Consider the following 23,625-nt stretch of genomic DNA (forward strand, 5'->3'; position numbering starts at 1 on the left):
ACCAGATACTCAAACACCAAAGTCAAAGATTTATCTGTGTGAACAATGTCATGTAAGGTTACTATATTTGCATGTTTTAAATCCTTTAATAGTGAAACTGCAAAACAGAAAAAGAAAGACAATTGTTTAGTCTGTGGTAGTCTTTATAAAAACCTGAAGTAAGTTGAACATATGAACTGATTAAAAGATTCTCTTAAGTTCAGGTCTTGGGCGGTGGCTCACACCTATAATCCCAGCACTTTTGAGAGGCTGAGGCAGGCGGATCACTTGAGCCCAGGAGTTCAAGACCAGCCTGGAAAACAGTGCTATTTAAAAAAAAAAAAAAAAAAAGATTCTCTTAAGTTTAAAACAATAATTTACCAAGGGGATTGGTTGCAAAAATTTTCATGGAAATCAGTTTTTTCTTTTCTTTTATACTACCAGGTTTGATGTTATAATACTTAAAATTGTTCCCAATATTATAATATTCTCCGTATCACCTTCTGTATTTTTCTTAAATGTTAACTTTTGAAACTTCTGGGATTAATTTAGATATAAAGTACACAGAACCATTTTTCCCCTCCACATTACTAATCGGTTGCCTCAAGCCATTTTCTGAATAATATTTTCTTTATAAAATGGTACTATGATATAAACATGTTTACATACTGTTTTTTAATTTATTTAGTTTATCTGGCTAATTTATAGTTACCATGTTCCCCATGTACCAATGTATAACATTTCCCTATGACACATAGTTGTCTATGATAGTGATTTTTAATGAATTCAGATTTCATTATAAGTTATACACTAATATAATTCCTTTCTTGTGAATATCTGCTTTAGAAATTAGCTTTTTAAAGGTTTAATTATATCTTCCAGTCATTTATTACTTGTATATCTGAGCTCTTTTTACTTATAAAAAATAAACTCTTATTCCACCACTCTGATTTTAAAATGTTCTGTATAATTATTATACCTTCTCTTATAGCTGTGCAGGGTGCACCTTCTTCATGTTCCAATCGGATCTCTTTTAATGCCACCAAATTCTCTGTCAATTTACTTCTTCCTTTATACACTGTTGCATATGTACCCTATAAAATATATTTTTAAAGGACACATCAAAAGTATCATAAGAGTCTATTTAATACCATCTTATAATAAAGAGCTCTACCTGAATTTCTAATTTCTAAGCATTGTTAAATTCCATCTTGCAAAGAAAAACACACAATGATCAGCCTTGGCTTTTCTTACAGCAAACAGGACTTTCAGTTCATATGCACAGCTTCCATACTTCTGTAAACACTACAGAGTGCCTCAAGAGTATAAAAACATAGACAGAATATTTACTTTTTGTACTTTATTTCAGATTAACAATTAGATCAACAGCTTTAAAATCAAAGGTGCTTTACCTGCAATGGTATATGGAGACTGATGGACACTAATTGAACATATTAATTGAAAAATGAAAACATAATATACATATTGTTAAATCACAATTTTTTTTTTTTTTTTGAGATGGAGTTTCATTCTTTTGCCCAGGCTACAGTGCAAGTGGCACGATCTCAGCTTGCTGCAACCTCCACCTTCTGGTTTCAAGCGATTCTCCTGATTCAGCCTCCCGAGTAGCTGGGATTACAGGCGCCCGCCACCACACCTGGCTAATTTTTGTATTTTTAGTACAGACGGGCTTTCACAACGTTGGCTAGGCTGGTCTCAAACTCCTGACCTCATGATCCACCCGTCTTGGCCTCCCAAAATGCTGGGATTACAGGCATGAGCCACCACGCCCGGCAATCATAAAAATTCTACCCATGTTTCTAGACTTTTCAGAATCTTCATACATTAACTCTCCTTTAAAAAACAAGGATCTCTTCTATCATTGCCAGGACAGCCCTCAAGCTCCTTTAAGGCTTCCCTATTATTTTCTTTGCCCTTTCTTACTATAGGAGGTAGGCCATGTCTAAATCAGTAGTTCCAGTAGCAAGTCCAAGAAAACCAAGATCTTAAGAATTTTCTTAACCTTCAAAAAATGTGTTTTTATCTTTATTCTGATTTTTCACAGGTCTGAACTCATGCAATTTCCCATAATGGCACAGACAGTAGACTGCCAGTGGACTAAGTGACAAATGCCTACTTTGTTATCAAGAAAACATAATACTTCTGCTGCAATAAAAATTTCAAAGCTATAAAAAAATCCATTTCCTCTCAAACTGATGGGATAATTTCAAGAACTGAAGACTCTAACTCCTAGAAACTCTGTTACCTTTCCAGAACAAGTATATAATCTTGTAGACATCAGTATTTATATTTTTTCCAGGTTAACAAAAACTGTGGAGTAACAGAGAATGAAGAATAAGAAGAAAATGTGTCTTACATTTTTGAAATAAACATTTACTTACCTCTCCAAGCTTTTCCAATTTGATATAGGTTTCCATTTTTCCAAAGCCGATTTCTGACTGAAAAGTAAACAATGATAAATTTTGTATTTATTCTTTTTTTTTTTTTTTTTGAGATAGCGTCGTCTCACTCTGTCGCCCAGGCTGGAGTGCGGTGGCACAATCTTGGCTCATTGCAACCTCCACCTCCTGGGTTTGAGTGATTCTCCTGCCTCAGCCTCCGGAGCAGCTGGGATTACAGACGTGCACCACCTCGCCTAGCTAATTTTTGTATTTTTAGCAGAGACAGGGTTTCAACACGTTGGCCAGGCTGTTCTTGAACTCCTGACCTCAAGTGATCTGCCTGCCTTGGCCTCCCAAAGTGCTGGGATTACAGGCGTGAGCCACCGCGCCTGGACTAGTATTTATTCTTAAAGTTTCAATTCATCTCTTCCTCAACTTTTGAAACTTTTCCACTCTAAAGAGTGACTAAGAATAGAAAAATCTGATTATAATCAAATGGTTGAATATCTATCAAGTTTTAAAATAAACCCAATGTTGGAATATTCAAAGGTTCAAAAATATCAAAGTTCACAATCAAAATTGTCAACCCAACCTTTATATACGTAGTTAACACTCTGTCATGAAAAATATTTTGTTTTATTCTAAGATACCACAAGCATTTTAAAATACTAAAGAATCTTATCGGCCGGGCGCGGTGGCTCACGCCTGTAATCCCAGCACTTTGGGAGGCCGAGGCGGGCGGATCACAAGGTCAGGAGATCGAGACCATCCTGGCTAACACGGTGAAACCCCGTCTCTACTAAAAATAGAAAAAATTAGCCGGGCGCAGTGGCGGGCGCCTGTAGTCCCAGCTACTTGGGAGGCTGAGGCAGGAGAATGGCGTGAACCCGGGAGGCGGAGCTTGCAGTGAGCCGAGATTGCGCCACTGCACTCCAGCCTGGGCGACAGAGCGAGACTCCGTCTCAAAAAAAAAAAAAAAAAAAAAAAAAAAAAGAATCTTATCAAGGATAACTACTTGGGATTTTCTTTTTAACAAAATTGCAAAATAAATATTTTACCTGTATATTTTCCCTCACCAATCTTAATTCCCAAGGAAGCCGTGCAAACAACAAAATACTATTTGTTTCAGGCTTTTCAATCAAAATATAATGAAAAAGACAACTGAAAATCATGCTCTACTACGGATCAGGACATGGCAAACATAGAAGCAGCAACGTAAGTCTAATTTTGGCTACACCCTCTTGCCAAAAACAAAAACAAAAACAACAACAACCCACAACAAGAGAAAATGCTTTAAAAGTGAGTTCTCAAAAACCTTGAGCTTGCCTGCCTATTGTGTATGGAGATGATAAATAGGGCAGATGAAATATACCTAAATATGTAATATAGACCCAATATTTAAAATGAAAAAGAAAAAACTGTAACAACATTTAGGAAAAAAAATTTTTGATAGATTGAAAACTAGGGACTGAGAGAGCACAAATATTTAAAAAAGTAAAACAGAATAAGAAAATAAAGTAGCAGAGGCCCCTCAAGAGAACTGTTTTTATCTTTTTGTTACAATGGTATATATCATATTAAAAGCCATGTGGAAAATTACACATCCAATAGTACTTAACTCAATTTTAGTAAACAAATTAAAACTTCGGTCACAGGTATTACTGAATAAACGAAAAATTATTTTTGTACTCTTTATGACATTTTCCTATATATGACATTTTTCATAAAACATTAAATTAAAAATGAAGTTTTACAACCATCATACACTATTCATCCATGTACTGTACATGACTCAGTATTAAGTCCTTTGCTTTCTGGTATCAATAACTATGCAAAATAAAGAAGTAAAACTACAATAGATAACATTTTAAAAATACAAGTGAAGTTTTTAAAATCAGTATGAAAAACATGGCAAATAGCCCACTATCTGGTACATGACAGTCTGACTCTGAATAATATTTTAATTCACATATGTTTTATATAGCCTATTTATATATGATCTTAAACACTTCACTTCATAAAAAAGGCTAATTGCCAAGATCACAGAAACTAATAAAGTATCTTTATTCTGATACTTATCTCTGGAATTTATAAATTCATGAATATGGAACTATTGCATTTTTGCCATGAATTTTAGGTTTTGTGTCATATTTTACGGGGGGAAAAGACACTATATTGAGAATAAATGCAAACTAGTATGAACAAAAGAATGAATATTCCTGAAAAAAATATTTAAAATGTCATTACAACAATGAGAAGCACACAGGAAATAAGACTGTAAGCTAGGCATTTTTTCTTCTCAGGAGTAGAGAAATTTTCTTATTAATCCTTTTATCTGGAATGAATGAACACTACTATGTTCTTAAAACATCAAACACACTAGGGTCCAATGGTTACTATGACAAAATGTCGAGGTTTGCTTTAAAGACTATGTAAATGGACTACAAATTAGACTGTAAAGACAAAAATGTATGAGGTTAGGTTTAAATTTGAATAATCAGTCTAGAAAATAAACAACACTACTGAATTCCACCCATGCAGGCAGGCAGGCAGGCAGGCAGAGAATTCAGACAAAGGCACAATTACACTAGTGAATTGTCTGTCAGATCCTAATTCAAAAAGTAAAAGCGTAGCCCCCATTTTAGAAATCTCCAACTTACGATTTAATGATTACATCAAAATAGTACTTAATCTTTAAATAAAATTTTTAGAAAATTTTGCTTGCATTTTTATTTGCTGAACACGACAAGATTAACAATAGATATAATGACTAGCTTGTTGACGTGCTCTCCTACAGAAATTATTCAGAGGACAGAGGACAAAGCTCATTTATTCAACATTTACCCAGCACAATGTTAGGTGCTAGAGAAGACAGATATGATTCCCACTTTCATGAGTTCACAATCTAGACTGAGTTCTATCCTAGATTATTTTAGAATATTTTTAAAGTTTCATAGAAAAAGAAATAATAGCTAAAGAAATAGCACAATAAACTTTATAATGTATATGTTGTTGTTTCAGTCTCTGTAGAAACTCAAAAATTGCCAGTGCCAACTATATTGCAAGTTGTCATGGCGGGGTATTTGGGAAAGATTTTCAATTAGCAATAACTGCGCCTTGGATAAACCTCGGGTATGATACTACCACTGCTCAAAGTTTATATTTTCATGTAATATAAAAGCCCCCTTAATGCTGCTTTCCAGACAAATAAAGAGAATTTTTTCTGATATTTCACTGTTCCAAGAAAATACTTCACTTTTTGGCAGCCCCAAGCAAATTCCTATTTAGATGACTCTTAGAGCATAAGCATATGAAAATTCTAAATATATATATATAAATTAAATTATAATTTATAATAGTATTCCTAGAATTCAGTGTAACTTGTAAGCAATACCAAGCCTTACGGAAAATTTTTTGTTTACTTTGGATCTAGCAACGTAATTACTCTATCACATGCTGGAGATGCTGTTCTAACTGAGCACCGAAACAAATGAAGTATAGGAGGTCCCCCTTATCCACAGGGGATACTTCTAAGACCACCAGTGGATGCCTGAAACAGCAGATAGCACTGAAACCTGTATGTACTAGGTTTTTCCCTATACATATCAATATACTCCTAAGATAAAGTTTAATTTATAAATTTTGCAGAGTAAGAGATCAATAAAATAAATAACTATAATAATACACTGTAATAAAAGTTATGTGAATGCTGTCTCTATCTCTCACTCTCAAAGTAATCTTATTGCATTGTATTCACCTATCTTCAGACTGTGCTTGACCTCAGGTAACTGAAATTGGGGAAAATGAAACCAGAGATAAAGGGGGACGCTTCTCTATGTACAGAGGACCTATAGATGACATTTTAAGAGTGAGTATGTATTGGATTAAGAAAATGTGGCACATATACACCATGGAATACTATGCAGCCATAAAAAAGGATGAGTTTGTGTCCTTTGTAGGGACATGGATGCAGCTGGAAACCATCATTCTTAGCAAACTATCACAAGAACAGAAAACCAAACACCGCATGTTCTCACTCATAGGTGGGAACTGAACAATGAGATCACTTGGACTCGGGAAGGGGAACATCACACACCGGGGCCTATCATGGGGAGGGGGGAGGGGGGAGGGATTGCATTGGGAGTTATACCTGATGTAAATGACGAGTTGATGGGTGCAGCACACCAACATGGCACAAGTATACATATGTAGCAAACCTGCACGTTGTGCACATGTACCCTACAACTTGAAGTTTAATAATAATAAATAAATTTAAAAAAAAAAATATATATATATATATATAAGAAACGGGGCCGGGCACAGTGGCTCATGCCTGTAATCCCAGCACTTGGGGAGGCTGAGGCGGGTGGATCACGAGGTCAGGAGATCAAGACCATCCTGGTCAACATGGTGAAACCCTGTCTCTACTAAAAATACAAAAATTAGCTGGGTGTAGTGGTGCACGCCTGTAATCTCAGCTACTCGGGAGGCTGAGGCAGGAGAATCGCTTGAACCTGGGAGGCGGAGATTGTGGTGAGCCAAGATCGTGCCACTGCACTCCAGCCTCGCGATAGAGCAAGACTCCGTCTCAACAACAAAAAAAGGAACAGCAGGGGAAGAGGGAGGCTTTTTCAAACATTCATTTCCCTCCCTGTGGGAATTACCCAGTTACTGTTAATGACAGAAAAGTGTTTTATCCCTTAGACTTGGTGGGCAGGGGGAGAGATTGAGAATCTCTATTCTACTGAGTCAATTTGTCTTACAAAAATTGCTATTATCATCACCACAATACCACCTTAATCCTGTGTACCTGTATGTAATACGTTAAAGGTAAATTCTGTGGGACTTTGAACCTCACTTCCACATTCCATCTTATCTTTCTAATTGCTGAGAAATGTAAGGACTTGACTATATTTTCTCACCTGCTCTGAGAAATAAGAAAGGTCTATATGGTCTACATTGGTAAAACCAGGAATGAAGAATCCAAACATTCATTGTTTAGGAAGGAATATGCTCTCAAAATGTAGAAACCTATGATTTTAATACAATAAGACAAATTTTTATATATGGATGACCTTCATTCTAATTGAAGCTGCACTCAGTCTCACAAAACTTCCACTGGGTATATACCATTATCGTAAGGGCAATGAAGCGCTGATGAATCCTGACTATCTACATATAGGCTTTCCCACTATGCTAATATTTAACTAAATATGCTGAGAATATTTTATTTCTTATCAATCATAAAGTACTTCTAAACAGCACTTCACCAATCCAATAGCCAATACTTTTAACATGACATATGATCACTAAATGTAATGTGGTATCCTGGACGGGGGTACTGGAACAGAAAAAGAACGCTGACAAAAAATTAGTAAAATCTGAATAAACTATGGAGTTTTGTTACTAGTAATGTACCAATGTTGGTTCCTTAGTTGTGACAAATGTATTAAAGTAATATAAAATGTTAGTAATATGGTAACTGGATATGTGATATATAAGAACTACATAATTTTTGAAATTTTTTCTGTAAATATAAAACTAAAATTGTAAGTTTATGTAAATAAAAAGTCAATGGAAAGGATTAAGATAAGAAATGGGAGACTGAACACACATGAGTTTATAGGGATAACAGTCTTAAGCATCCTGAAAAGATGGGATAGTAAGGGGGACAACTTCTCAAAATTAAAAACAAAGAACAGAATGAGTATATGTATAGATAGATTTGCAAGTTTATTATACATTAAAGGAGAGAGTTTCCAGTTAATGGCCCCCTTTTATTTTTGAGACAGGGTCTCTCGCTCTGTTGCCAAGGCTGGAGTGCAGTGGTGCAATCATGGCTCACCGCAACCTCATCCTCTTGGGCTCAAGTGATCCTCTCACCTCCCACCTACCAAGTAGCTGGGACTACAAAGGTGTGCCACTACGTCTGGCTAGCTTTGTTAATTTTTTGTAAAGATGGAGGTCTCACTATGTTGTCCAGGCTGGTCTTGGACTCCTGGGCTCAAGCAAACCTCCTGCCTCAGTCTCTCAAAGTGGTGGGATTACAGGCATGAGCCACAGCATCTGGCCCTCTCTCTTTTTTGATGTAGGAAGAGAGATCATCTGCTTACAGTAAGAAAAGGAAGAGTTAATCAGAGAAAGACAGTGGAGTAGCCAGGCAACACTGGGGATCTATGCAAGGCTGATGACCATAAATTTATATTAGACCCAATGAGCACCACTGTATAACTTCTCCAGGAAAAATGAATTGTTTCTTAATTCCTACTCAAGCAAAGGTTTTATGTTATTTTCACTACTCATTATATATTGCCATTAGAAAATATGAAAACAGGCCAGGAGAGGTGGCTTACACCTGTAATGATTTGGGAGGCCAAAGCAAGAGGACTGCTTGAGGCCAGGAGTTCAAGACCAGCCTGGGCAATATAGTGTGACCCTGTCTCTACAAATAATTTGTAAAAAAAAAAAAAAAAGTGCCGGGCGCGGTGGCTCAAGCCTGTAATCCCAGCACTTAGGGAGGCCGAGACGGGCGGATCACGAGGTCAGGAGATCGAGACCATCCTGGCTAACACGGTGAAACCCCGTCTCTACTAAAAATACAAAAAACTAGCCGGGCGAGGTGGTGGGCGCCTGTAGTCCCAGCTACTCGGGAGGCTGAGGCAGGAGAATGGCGTGAACCCGGGAGGCGGAGCTTGCAGTGAGCTGAGATCCAGCCACTGCACTCCAGCCCGGGCTACAGAGCAAGACTCCGTCTCAAAAAAAAAAAAAAAAAAAAAGAGACCACCACACTGAAAGTTTAAAACTTCTGGAAGACAAGGCTAAATTTTATATTTTACCTTAAAAAACATTTTATTTTTTAGATTAAGGGTATATTATCCATGGAAAAAATGAACTCTAGTACACGTGAATAATATTTTTCATTTCCTGCCTCCTTTCCATTCATCCCTAATCTTTACCCATCTCTTTTACACATAAACCTAGGGTCCAGACTTCTATGCTGAAAAACCGATCTCTTTGAAAAAACTTTTACTTTTTAGGTATATAAAGAATATATTATACATAGATACACAAATTCTAATACATGTGAAAGAATGAATTTCTTTTTCCCACTCCTTTTCCATCCATCCCTAACTTTCACTTGCCCTCCTTCACTGCCTATGTTCAAATATAAACCTAGGATAGAGATTTTCATTTTGAAGAATAATTTTTAATGTATTTCCAAAAAGTATCCTTTAATAAGGTAGATGAATAATGAAATGGATGTATCAGTAAAATCCAAAACATAGCTGGCATGATTTATCTGAAATCTGCAAGCCCAGGCCAGGTGCAGGGGCTCACGCCTGTAATCCCAGCACTTTGGGAGGCTGAGGCAGGCAGATCACCTGAATTGGGGAGTTCAAGACTAGGCTGACCAACATGGAGAAACCTTGTCTCTACTAAAAATATAAAACTAGCCAGGCATGGTGGCGCATGCGTGTAATCCCAGCTACTCAGGGGGCTGACGCAGGAGAATCGCTTGAACCCAGGAGGCGAAGGTTGTGGTGACCCGAGATCATGCTATGGCACTCCAGCATGGGCAACAAGAGTGAAACTCCATCTCAACAAAAAAAGGGGGGAGGTAGGTAGGAACACTTAACCATAAATAAAAACTCTAATCACTTAGCATTCATTAGAGGGCACTGTTTTCCTTAATTTCATGTAGACTGTAAAAGATGCTCTTAAATGATAGCTTAAAAAAATTACATGGTGATTAAATCAATTTTTACTCCCCATTGGAACAAATACAACCTCAAAATTTATCCTAAGTACCAATCTTTGATAAAAATTGATAGCCAAAGAAAACTTTGACCTGACAATCAAATGGCAAAATCATCCCAATAAAAATGTCTTGGCCAAGCACAGTGGCTCACGCCTGTAATCCCAACACTGTGGGAGACTGAGGCAGGTGGATCACTTGAGGTCAGCAGTTCGAGACCAGCTTGGCCAACACGGCAAAACCCCGTCTCTACTAAAAATACAAAAATTAACCAGGCATGGTGGCATATGCCTATATCAGCTACTCAAGAGACTGAGGCATGAAAATCACTTAACCAGAGGCAGAGGTTGCAGTGAGCCGAGATCACATCATTGTACTCCTGCCTGGGTGACAAAGTGACACTCTGTCTCTCTCTCTCTCTCACACACACACACCCCCCAAAAAAATGTCTTAAGTAGTGATGCTGAATTATGATATACCAAAATCAAGTCTGTGTTATACTTTTTACCATATTTATATATTGGTGAATGTCAAATAACAACGTGCTCATGGTATATACAGCATAAAGTGATTTTATTTTTTTAGAGTATGTTAACCAAAATATTTTTTAGAATATCTAACTGGAATATCTAACCTGACCCACTTGGGCCAGGTGCTGTGGGGTGGCTCACACCGATAATCCTAGCACTTTGGGAAACCAATGCAGAAGGACTGCTTGAGGCCAGGCATTGGAAACCAGCATGGGCAACACAGTGAGACGCCATCTCTACGAAAAAAAAAGTTTTTTAATTAGCTGGGTGTGGTGATGTACACCTGCAGTCCTAGCTACTCAGGAGCCTGACGTGAGAATTGCTTGGGCCCAGGAGTTCAAGATTACAGTGAGCTATGATCGTGCTACCTCATTCCAGCCTAGGTGACAGAGTTGGACCTTGTCTCCAAAGAAAATAATTCCATTACATAATAATATATAAAGGCTGGATGTAGTGGCTCACGCCTGTAATCCCAGCACTTTGGGAGGCCGAGGCAGGTGGATCACTCGAGGTCAGGTGTTCAAGACCAGCCTGGCCAACATGGTGAAATCACATCTCTACTAAAAATACAAAAATTAGTGGGGCATGGCGGTGCATACCCATAATCCCAGTTACCTGGGAGACTAAGGCTGGAGACTCGCTTGAACCTGGGGAGGCGGAGATTGCAGTGAGCCAAAATTGCACCATTGCACTCCAGCTTGGTGACAGAGCAGGACTCCGTCTCCAAAAAAAAAAAAAAAAAAAATTAATAATAATAATAATAACAACAACAATGTAAAAAAGGAGATACACCAACTGCTAGCAATCCAAGAGTCATCATCAATTTCTCTTCCTTCAGGTGCAAAGTCCAACTGGATATTAGGTGGTATTTTATCCCTTCCTGGTCCCTAGGATTTATATTCTACTTTCTATTTCCATCTGATTGCCACATCACCCTTAATTTTGAATAAATTCCTAATTCTCCTTGCCTCTAGTCTTTCTCTCTAATTCATTGTTTGTACTTTTCTTAAAGCTAATGCTATGAAACAAAAATGTGATCATGTCAGCCTCTGTTGAAATAAATACCTTTGATGTCTTCTCATTACATAGGAAGAAGTCCAGACTTGTTGGCCTGAATCTAAGGCTTCATTCTGGATCTGTCCTGTCCGTTCAAGCTATAGCTTTTATATTATTCCATATTACCCTTCATATCAGTTCTAATTTCCCAAACATGACATACACACCCAAACCTCTAGGTTTTAGTTTTAGTACACAAATTTTCCTCTGCTTAGAACACCCTTCATTCATAGACCATTTTTAACTGACAAATTTCTGCCCATCCTTCTAGGACCAGCACAACTGCTATCTCTGTAAGTTTGTAATTTACCAAGGCATTTTACTTCCTGCCTCTTTTGTTGTCCCAAAGCACTTTATATGTATCTCTACTATAGGACTATCATCATCCAAAAGAGATTCTCACATAAACAACCACCTGAATTTATGTTAAAGTGATACTGCAATAAGAAAAGTTATCTGGCCGGGCGCGGTGGCTCAAGCCTGTAATCCCAGCACTTTGGGAGGCCGAGACGGGTGGATCACAAGGTCAGGAGATCGAGACCATCCTGGCTAACCCGGTGAAACCCCGTCTCTACTAAAAAATACAAAAAACTAGCCGGGCGCGGTGGCAAGCGCCTGTAGTCCCAGCTACTCGGGAGGCTGAGGCAGGAGAATGGCGTGAACCCAGGAGGCGGAGCTTGCAGTGAGCTGAGATCCGGCCACTGCACTCCAGTCTGGGCGACAGAGCGAGACTCTGCCTCAAAAAAAAGAAAAAAAAAAAAAAAAAAAAAAAAAAAGAAAAGTTATCCTTTGAATAAATGGTGCTGGGTTAATTACTAAATATTAGGAAAATATATTTGTAAGACATGTAATGACAAAGGTCCTTTATACAAAATATACTGAAAAATTCGTATAAACCAATAAGAAAAGACAGAAAATCCAATAGGAAAGAGAAGAAAAACAGACTTGGGTAGTTAATTCACAAAGAGAGTATCTAAATATAAACATGTAAGAAACATATGATGAATAATAAACACATAGAAAGGTGTTCAACTTAGTCATCAGACAAATGCAAAACAAAACCAAGAGACCACTATCAACTCACTAGAAAAGTTAAAATAATAATTTTTAAAAGACATTATCAAAAGTTGGCAAGGAGAACAACCAGAACTATTATATGCTAGTGATGGAAGTATAAGTTGGTACAACCACTCTGGAAAGATGTTGACAGTATCTAGGGAAGCACAACGTACGCATACAACATAATGCAACAACTCCACTCCTAGGTAAGCACTCAACAGAAATGCTTACATATGTTAACCAAAAAACATGCACAGCAATGGTGATAGAAGCATTATTTGGTAATAGCCAAAAACTGAAAACAACCAGAATGCCCATCGACAAGAGAATGGATAAAGCACAGTACACTCATAAATGGAATATTATGCAACAATGAAAACGAACTATCTATAATTACACGCAAAAATAGGGCTGAAACTCGCAAACATAACACTGAACAAAAGAAGCCAACCACAAAAATAATACATATGTATAACTTACATACATACTGGGATACATATTGTGCAATATATACATAAACTTTATATAAGTATATAATTCTATATATTTATATAAAATATATTTTAATATAATTACATATTCATAATTACACAAAGCTCAGAAGTTTTAATAAGGATAATCAGAAAGATAATATTACACATCTAAAAAATAAATAAGAATATATGTGAATGGGATTTAAAAAGATCCACATATCAAAACATACTATAAAAACAGTATGATCAGAACAGTGTCACACATATGGGTAAAACTAATCTTTAGCATCAGAAGGCAGAGAGTATGGCTACAGTTGAGGAAGTGAGGAATACTAAGTAAAGAGAAAGGGAGTAGCACGGGGTTTCTGAGATTTCTGAAATTTTCTTTTACTGATCCAGGTACTAGTTACACAGGTATGTTAACATTTCAAAAGCTGGTTGAGTTGTACAATTATGGTTTGTGTACTTCTCTGTATATCTAGTATATATTAATATGTATGTTTATTTAGCACATATCTAGCATATCTATATATCTAGTATGTATTTATATATCTAGCACGTATTAATATTTACCAAAAATAAAATATAATATACCTTAAATCCTATTCCAATATGCATTCTATTGAATGCATCTTAAGGGTTCCAATAAACCTTTAAGAATGGGAAATAATAAAATCGAGAAGGCAATATAATAAAATTTAGCTATTCCAAGGTCAAATATAAAAGTTAATTCAAAATGTTTACACCCAGAAGAATCAAACAAGCAGATCTGATTGATGGTGGAGGTACAGGAGACCAAAAACTTACTAAGGAAGCTCTACGAGACCTTCGACTCATTGGTTGGTCAAATGGTGGACTGTTAATCTGCAACTTTTCAAGATACCCATCAGGTATTCTGATGTCTGCAGGCAGTGATAACCGCTTATTTAAATCCTTAAAAAAAAAAAAAAAAAGTAATCAAAAATAGAAAAGGCAAGGGCATTTGGCTTTTGTATTCATAGGCTCTAATATATTATTTCTTAGCGATAAGTAACTGTAAAGTTTTATTGCAGTTGCAAAGTTACCTACATGGATTATATGTGACACACTCACGGCAAAAACATTTACTGTAAGCAAACATATACAGCGAAGTGTTACAGAAATGAAATTTTGCAACCCCAGTAATTTTTAAGTCCTTTCACTGGTAAATTAAACTTGAAATTTACTTTAAAATTATTATAGTAAGAATAGGCAAAGACTACCACAAACTCTGTGATCAGTTTAAATAACTAACCAAGTACATAAGATCCTGTATGCAACATGGGGAAAGAGAATTATATTTATTACTGCCATGTTAATGGCATTTCTACTTTATTTAATTATACAATGTGAGCTGGGAGAAACTTCAAAAGAATCTTGCCTATATCATCACATCAAGAAATTTAAGCCCTATAAAAAGAAATTCCTCCTATTCATAATAGCAGCCAAATCATGAAACAGAATGGAGAGGTATAGGAACTGCATAAATATTTACTGAGAAATATAAGACTTAAGTATAAAAACATACAATGCCACCAAATGGTAAGAATAAGTAATGAAAAGATACTGGTCCTCCCTATATTAATCTTGTAAGTTATATAACCACTAAGAAAACACAATAAGTTTATTCTTAGAACAAAATAAAATGCCTAAAATGTATCAATAATAGAATAAACAGAAAAAAATCCAAAAACCTTCTATAATAAGAAAGAGTATATGCGTATATGGGGCAGAGATACAAAAATAAGTCTTTCCAGATATTAAAATATGCTATAGATCAAGTGCAGTGACTCAAGCCTGTAATCCTAGCACTTTGGGAAGCCAACATAGTGAAACCCAGTCTCTAAAAAAAATACAAAAAAATTAGCCAGGCGTGGTGGTATGTGCCTGTAGTCCCAGCTCCTTGGGGGGCTGAGGCAGGAGGATCACTTGAGGCCAGGAGGTTGAGGCTGTGGTAACCTGAGATCCCACCACTGTACTCCAGTCTGGGTGACAGAATGAGGCCCTGTCTCATGAAACAGAAAAAAATACATACTATAAAAAGTATATAATCTAAAGCATGCCTCCTTAGTGGTGGGGAAACAAATTACAGCTCAATGAAGAATAAGAAACTCCAGATACAGACCCTAATACTAAATAAAACGGATGATTTTAAAAATCATCTATAAGGTGAAGAAAAATAAGAAACATTTTCATTAGTACTCTGTCACATAAATATATCATTGATTTCAACAATTGAAAATGTTAATTTATCATTTAGAAAACTGGTAAGTTTTCCTTAACTGATCAAGATGCAATCCTTTTATAATGAAAATATAACCAACCAATAGGACAGATACCCTAATCATCATTTCAACAGCATCAAAAAAGCAACAATACTTTTATTTCAAAACATGTTCAATTTTTTTTTGCAGAAACCTATTTTAGTTTACAGTATGTACTGAAATAACAGTCACGATCAACTTATGTCCTCAAGGTTATACCACAACGCTTACAAAGCAAAGAAAATGAATTCTTCATCCTTTTACATGGAGAAAAATAAATGTGCTTCAGAGATTAGTAGGTATAGTGAACCACAAAGGAAAGGACACCCACTTTTATAATATAATGCAAGAAGAAAAGCTGTGTATTTTATTTATACCTCTTAAAATCTTAAATAGAGAAAATAAAATGCTAACTACCCAAATGAATCTCAAAAATATAATTAAAATAATATTTTCTAAAAAGAAGACATTGCTAATATATCAACCTATATTTCTAGAATTTTTGAAAATTCACTTCTCCTTAATGGAGAAACTAAAATAACGTTTCACCAAAAATTAAAATAAATGTTTCACAGAATGTGAGCAACTATAATACTGCATATCTATGTTGGGATAAAAATGTAAAGAGTGGAAATATTCGCAGACTGCAATTTATGAATGCAAAGAAGTAACTTTCTTACAAGTGTCACGTGTCTTCATGAAAATTTTTAAATGGGCATTTACTCCACTCGATATGTATGTATCGTATACATATCGAGTGGAGTAAATATATGTAAAATATACCAACACACATATTCACAGGTACATTTGTATTTTTTAAATGATTACCTCCATTGAGATCCGTCTATGTATACGATTTCTGAGACAAACACCTGTAGGTGACTGGACTTCATCAGATGATGTCCCAGAAGCTTGGTCACTCTCACCATCTGATCCCATTTTCAGATTTTCATGAACAATATCTATATTAAAAAATGAAACATTAAAAGAGATACACTATATTCTAATATATAATTTATTATCACTATGGGTAAAATATGGAAGGCCAACAAGTAAAAATCATAGCATAAAAGTCATTTACATTCTGGGTGCCACAGGTATGCAGTTAGTAGATGAAAATATGACTCAAATGTCTTAAAATAGTAGTATGAAATTTTTTTACACTTTCAAATTATGAAAAAAATTAACATTCAAGTTATTATCAAGGGTTGAGTAATATAATATTACTATAATAAAATATATTATATTGAGTATATAATATAAACTGCAAATAATATCTCTGAGAATGAGCCAGTGCTCTCATTTTCTAGATCTGGGAACTGAGACTTGAAAGGTTAAATGACTTTCAAAAGGTCACAAGGCTTGGACGCAGAGCTAGAATAGATGCCTGGTCATTTGCCTCTTATTTAGTATTCTTTCCATTAAATAATGTGTCACTGGGTCTATGGTCAAATGGAGCTAATTCTTTCAATGTTCTTTAAAACACCTCTTAAAAGCTGCTAATGCAGTTTCTCCTCCCTGCACCCTCAGTGTTAAAAATAAAACAAAAAATTATTTGCTGAATATCTACTTTGGACGAGAACTATAAAAACAAGTTTATGATCTTCAAATACTCAAAAATCTGTTCAGAGCAAAAACATATTACAATAAAGGTGGGTTATGGTATGTTTAATAGAGATAAAAGTTAAATGGAAGTAGGGCGAGGAAGATAAATTCCATTTGAAAATATTAAAAACAAACTTATATACTGTTTTCTTTTTTTTTTTTTTGAGACAAGGTCTTTTCTCTTGGCCAAATCGGAGTGCAGTGGCACAATCATGGCTCACTGCAGCCTCTACTTCCCAGGCTCAAGCAATCCTCCTGCTTCAGCCTCCCAAGTAGATAGGAGTACAGGCACCCACCACATCTGGTGTTTCGTTTTTTTATTATTTTTTAATTTTTATTTTATTTTTATTTTTTATTTTTGTAGAGACAAGGTTTTGCCGTGATGTTCAGGCTCATCTTGAACTTGTAGCAATTTATGCCTAGTGTTCCATTATTGGAACGCTAAGCAGGTGGGAGTTACTTATATCCTACTGCTCAAGGTCATCACCAAGGTCTGATTGCAAAAATTCAAAAAACTGCAACTTCAGGAATTCACCCACCTTGGCCTCCCAAAGTGATGGGATTACAGACATAAGCCACCACACCCAGCCAAGTTACATACTTATATACCTGCATTTGTCAGTCATTCTCTAATAACATAGCAAGAAGAGTATACCAGAAACAAATGCTAGATCTCTAGAACTCCTCTCCTGCCACTGTTACTTTCTATACACGTATTCATTTTCCAAAAAGAACTATGTTGTTTCACGCTGCATTGCTTTAACACATGCTTTTTCTCATTTTTAAAAGATGCCTTTTCCTATTTTATCAACCTTGTGAGATCAGGCTTAGTCTTCAAAACTATGCTCATGTGTCATCACTCAGTGAAGTCTTTTCTAATCTCAGACACAGTTGACTACTGTGCCCCCACCCACTGCACTGAAGAACACTTTTTTGTGCATATGATTTTATAAGATCCTTGGGGATGGGATTTAGCTTGCTCACTTTTCTATTTCCAGAACTTAACCAACCGTCTGGCACTTAGAAGGTGCTTAACAAGTATTCAAGGGAACTGCATATTAACTAACAATCAAGGAATGGCCTAGATAACTAGATCTCTTTTTCAAATGAAGTTATATGAAATATCAATGTGTGAGACAATTGAAAATAGTATTTTATAAGTATGTTAACTTTTTAAAATATTTACATATAAAATTATGAGAACTGCTTAGATTAAGGAGAAATATGAACTCAAGGGTCTCATATCAACTCTATCTTAGAACTCACTTTATGTCTGTATTTTTGTCTTGGTTAACTCAATATTGAGAAAACAATTAATATTCATAAGCAGTTGCAAATGATAATGGATTTTTAATAGCTCAATATGTAATCTAAGAATACACTTCAGTCACTTATGTTGAGATTTCTGGAGAAATTTTATAGTGATACGTGAACAAAAAATTAATTTGGCAGCAAAAGTAATGTATTGGTGATTCATTCCTAACCTCTTAAAATTTGGTATATAACACATCTGAGGTCACATAATCTTTTCTGTCACACTTTCAAAATGTTAAAAATAATTTAATGATGCCTTCCATTTCTAGCGAGATACGAAAATCTTCCTTTCCTCAAGAAAATGTTGACTAAAATATAATACTTTAAAACGTAGAGCTGAATGTGCAAGAATGTATCAATAATACCTAGGAAGCAAAAACAAAGAGAGGACTGAAAACCCAAAGCTGTTATGCATAAATTGACTCTTATCACTGTCTTGGGAGAGGCTGCTGATCTTGATGAGAGGGTCCCTGGGTTTACCTTCCACATTGGGATAAACAATGAAGCCCTGGGTTTCTGAGTTACAAGTGAGACCTTCCCACAGAAAGGCTCCACTCCCAGAGTGCTACACCTTTGAGACTTAAAGAGTACACTTAAAAAAAAAATCTGTCCTGTTGCACAAGGAACTGGATGACAAAGAAAGCTTACTAATCTCAGACTGTGAATAAATACTTGAGTACCCTCTGACCCAAACAAGAAATTACTCATGTCATTAACAAACAAGCATAGTTCTGACATGATTACCAGTTGGTATTTTCATTTCCATCAAGACAAATGTGAAACAATGAAGGCTTGTCAGAACTTTACTCATCTGTCGGGGGGAGAGGGATATCTTTGCTGATAAGGTAATGTAACAGCTGCATATACAATATACTTTTCTCCTTCAGCACAATACCCTTTAAATTTAATCTGCATTACTAACATTTTCAATACACTGTCTTAATTCTAGAACAAAGGTCTAGAACAAGTGTGGCTTCTTTTTATATGGCCCATGAGCTAAAAATGTTTTTTGTATTTTTAAAGTATTATTAAACAGAGAAGAACATGCAATGGAGACTATATGTCCATAAAACCTAAAACATTTAATACTAACTGTCCCCTTAGAAAAAGGGTTTGCAAACCCCTGGTCTAGATAAACAAGAAAACAATAAGCCAAGGCCTGATCTATAGTGTTTTCTGACTTCTCTCTCCATGGACAACTTCAGGCTACCAACATGACAACACTGACCATATGGTTGGGAAGAAATGTGCAGTAGCACACCATTATATAGTGTTTTTGACTACAGAGCTAGAACAGAAAAAATAATCCCAGTGGCATAGATAATAGTTAGAAGTGGTAAAAAAAATTTGGAAGCAATGACTTTTGAGTATTCATTACCTTTGTTTTTAATTTAGTTTACTTATTTGTAAACTTACATAATTTAAAAGTTAATAGCTATGTTTAACAACCAGTTTGCAAAGTTCCTGAAAATTTAACAATCATCTCTCATGAACTAGTGTGAGCCAACTCCAGCACACCATTCTGTAAAGATACACCTACAGAGATAAAGGCAATATGCATTTCTCATAGAAAAAAACCTCACTGTAGATAAGCTCATACTCCCAAAATTAAAGAAACACATTTGGAAATAATATACTATCCGAAGAGTAAGCACATAAAATGAGCAGTAGAATAAAACCCCTAGGAACTTCAGTAAATATAATTATCTAAGAAGACTATAAAATAGTTAAAGTGATTTTTAAAATCAAAACATAATAGGACAGGTGTGGTGGCTCATGCCTGTAATCCCAGCACTCTGGGAGGCCAAGGCAAGTGGATCACTTGAGTCCAGGAGTTCAAGACCAGCCTCGGCAACATAGTGAGACCCTGTCTCTTTAAAAAAAAAAAAAAATTAGCCAGGCATAGTGGCATGCACAGGTAGTTCCAGCTACTCAGGAGGCTGAGGTGGGAGGATCATTTCAGCCTGGGAGGTCAGGGCTGCAGTGAGCCTCAATGGCTCCACTGCATTTCCCTCCAGCCTGGGTGACAGAGTGAGACGCTGTCTCAAAAAAAAAAATAAAAACAAAAACATAAAGACATCATCAAAAAAGGCCAGAGGAATAAACAAATATAAACAGAAACTTGCAAATTTTTTTTCTTGGATATTTAAAGACGTAATGATAGAAGAAGAAACAATTTGGCTGATAACCATACATACTAATCATTGCACTAGGCTTTATATGGTGATGATCTGAAAAGTTACTGAGGCATGACCCTAAAATAAACACCATCCCAAATTGCCATTCATCTTGATATACTGCATCCATTTATTATGGGTTTCATTTCCCTCCTGATGGACAGGTTTTTCAAATATTACTTCTCTGTACTGTCAGCACTACTACCTCTCTAGAACTTTCCATCTTTCTGCTATTCCTCTTGATCTCAACTTGATTTTTATCTGGCAGAAGAAACCAGATAATAAAAGTCACTGACTTTTATACAACTAAAACGTAACAATTTACGTGATGTATAATCAGAAAGGTAAACACAATAGACAAGTAATCAAATTACCTAATCTGCTTCCATTTCTGGGCATTGCCATGAAGGAACCAAGGCTCCCTCCAATAACACTGTGTGGTCTCCGCAATGGGGGCTTCTTGAAAGATCCTGTGTACTGGTGGAGGAAGGAATGCATGCTGTGAGACGTTGGAGGCCTGCCATTCTTCACAATAGGCTCTGTGGTTCGTAGTATTCAAAAATCATTCCATCATCAGCCCAAGATCCAGGATCACATGAGAAGGATTGAGAAAGCAAAACAGAAAGCAAATCAAAAAGTAACAGAGATTATTACATTTAGCCTAACTGCTTTGCTTACCTATACACAGTACTAAAATTAAAAGTTTCTCTGAAAAAAAATACTTAAGAAAATACTTGAATATTTTAAGTTGGTCTAATAACCATCCATTTCTTATATAATCAAAAGTGGCTAAGAACCTACTAACAAAACTACTAATATACTCAACCAAATTTGCATCCATTTGTTTATTTTAGTGTATCTCAAGAATGTTTCCATACCACTCCTCCATTTACTGACTACTTGTGTGCCTTATTTTAAGCATGCTTGGCTGTGCACGTGGCTCACAACTGTAATCCTAGCACTTTGGGAAGCCAAGGCAGGCAGATCACCTGAGGTCAGGAGTTTGAGACCAGTCTGACCACTATGGTGAAACTCCATCTCTACTAAAAACAGAAAAATTAGCTGGGCGCGATGCCATGCGCCTGTAGTCCCAGCTACTCAAGAGGCTGAGACAGGAGAATTGCTTGAACCGGGGTGGCAGAGGCTGCAGTGAGCCGAGATTGTGCCACTGCACTCCAGCCTAAGCAACAGAGCAAGACTCCGTCTCAAACAGAAAAAAAAGAAATTAAGCATGCTTTAGAATATAAAAGAATGGTCCCGGCCTAAAGGAATTTACATCCCTGTTTGCTGGACATTCAAAATTGTATGTCAATTAGTGAATAAAACAGAATACCTAAATACATATCAATACAGAGGCTCCAAGTTTATTCCCCCCAATTTGGGATTAATATAAAGAATTTTTAAACAATCACAGACCCATAACCAAGCAGAAACATTTAAAAAATATAATACTTAAAAGCTATTTGATTATGCATGGGGGAGAAACTGTTTTGTAATGTTTACTTACTGGAAATCTCATGACTCCTTTCCACCTCCAAAGAAGAGCTCTGATACAGGTTGAAGATACGTCTTGTGATACACAATTAATCTTCTATATTAGAATTCTGTTTTTACTGATAGCAGCCAAGGAGTTTTAAAAAGAACTGGGCTGCTCTGAATACATTCTTTTTAAAATGAAGCCAACTATTCTTCTGTAGCTAACAATCAGGCATAAGGATACCTCCTCGTCAGGGGATTCCTCTGCCTGTAAAGGTTTCTCAACCAAGGACAGGCTGACAGAAGGAGCTGGCTACAAGCCTTAAAGTGAAAGGTTTTTCTCACAAGAAAATGCTAGGATCCAAAGAACAGGACCAGGGTATGGGCTCCAGAAAAATGGGCCAAGAAGGCCATGTGGCCTGAGCCTCTACTAGTACTGGTTGCCCGCAAGTGTACAGGAAGGATGGGGCATGAGGGCCCAAAGGCTCACTCAAGGTCCAAGCTATCTAATCTGGGTCAAAGACCAGATTGGAGGTAGGGGCAAATGCCTACCTAGTAATACAGAACACGTGTCTAAAGTTTCCTGTGATCTGTACATTCCTTGGAAGTACCTGATAAAGAATTTGGGGGTCTTAAGTCTAGCAAAATAATCAATGATTTAATAATGAATAAGGAGGGGCTATCTGATATAAATGCACAAACAAATTACAAACAATGTGAGATAATACAAGCTACAGCATACAATAAGATTGTTCTCAGCCAAGCACGATGGCATGCACCTGTAGTCCCAGCTACTCAGGAGGATAGAGTGGGAGGATCTCTTGTGCCCAGGAGTTTGAGGCTGCAGTGAGCTAAGATAATGCTACTGCATTCCAGCCTGGGTGGCAGAGTAAGACCCTGTCTCAAGAAAGAGGAAAGAAAGATGAAGATTTTTTTCTCTTTCTAGGTCATTTCACGTGTGAAATATCACAATATTAAAATATTAAATACAAATTATGCAAATACTTTGCCTACAGACAACACTTCAGTTGCTCTGTAAAGCTGTCCTGGAGAATATAGCTTGATTGTTCTGGAGAATATAGGGAAAAAATGGGGATCATAAGGACATACTATTTGATAAACACTACTCTAGGCACTGGGCATCAACTGGTGAATGAAACAAAGTATTATTCTCAGAGTGCATAAAACCTAACAGGGAAAAAACACACACACAAAGTCAGGTAATGACAGGCAATATGCAAAAGACTAAAATAGAGGGATGTGGAAATGAGTAGCTAGTTATTTTACACTGTATACTGGGGAAAGTTCTCTCTGCTGAGATAATTTTAACAGAAATCTAAATGCAAGGAAGAGCCAGTCAGGGAAGATGGGTAAGTTGTGGATAACAGAATATTCCAGATAGAGAAAAAAGCTACTGCAAAAGCCGACATATGGCAGGGTTTGACTTGTTAGAATAGTGGTCCTCAAACTTTAACATGCTTCAGAATCATCTTTGAGGATCTGTAAAACATGATTG

At 36.3% G+C, this 23,625-nt stretch overlaps 1 protein-coding gene and 1 non-coding gene across 2 annotated transcripts in view; both read right to left on the reverse strand.

Moving 5' to 3' along the window:
- Nucleotides 1–23,625, reverse strand: part of CDK17 (cyclin dependent kinase 17) — a 115,752-nt gene that overhangs the window by 19,054 nt on the left and 73,073 nt on the right. The window contains exons 3-8 of the mRNA XM_008004314.3: nucleotides 21,008–21,172; nucleotides 16,366–16,499; nucleotides 14,063–14,188; nucleotides 2,382–2,438; nucleotides 959–1,073; nucleotides 3–97 (exon numbers count right to left, since the gene is read on the reverse strand). Of these exons, the coding sequence (XP_008002505.1) occupies nucleotides 3–97; nucleotides 959–1,073; nucleotides 2,382–2,438; nucleotides 14,063–14,188; nucleotides 16,366–16,499; nucleotides 21,008–21,172 (692 nt within the window). The remainder of the gene's footprint in view (nucleotides 1–2; nucleotides 98–958; nucleotides 1,074–2,381; nucleotides 2,439–14,062; nucleotides 14,189–16,365; nucleotides 16,500–21,007; nucleotides 21,173–23,625) is intronic.
- LOC119624131 (U4 spliceosomal RNA) lies at nucleotides 5,403–5,539 on the reverse strand. Its single transcript, XR_005240197.1, has one exon. It is a non-coding gene; the product is annotated as a U4 spliceosomal RNA (small nuclear RNA).

Source organism: Chlorocebus sabaeus, chromosome 11, assembly GCF_047675955.1.
Source record: "Chlorocebus sabaeus isolate Y175 chromosome 11, mChlSab1.0.hap1, whole genome shotgun sequence".
Lineage (NCBI taxonomy): Eukaryota > Metazoa > Chordata > Mammalia > Primates > Cercopithecidae > Chlorocebus > Chlorocebus sabaeus.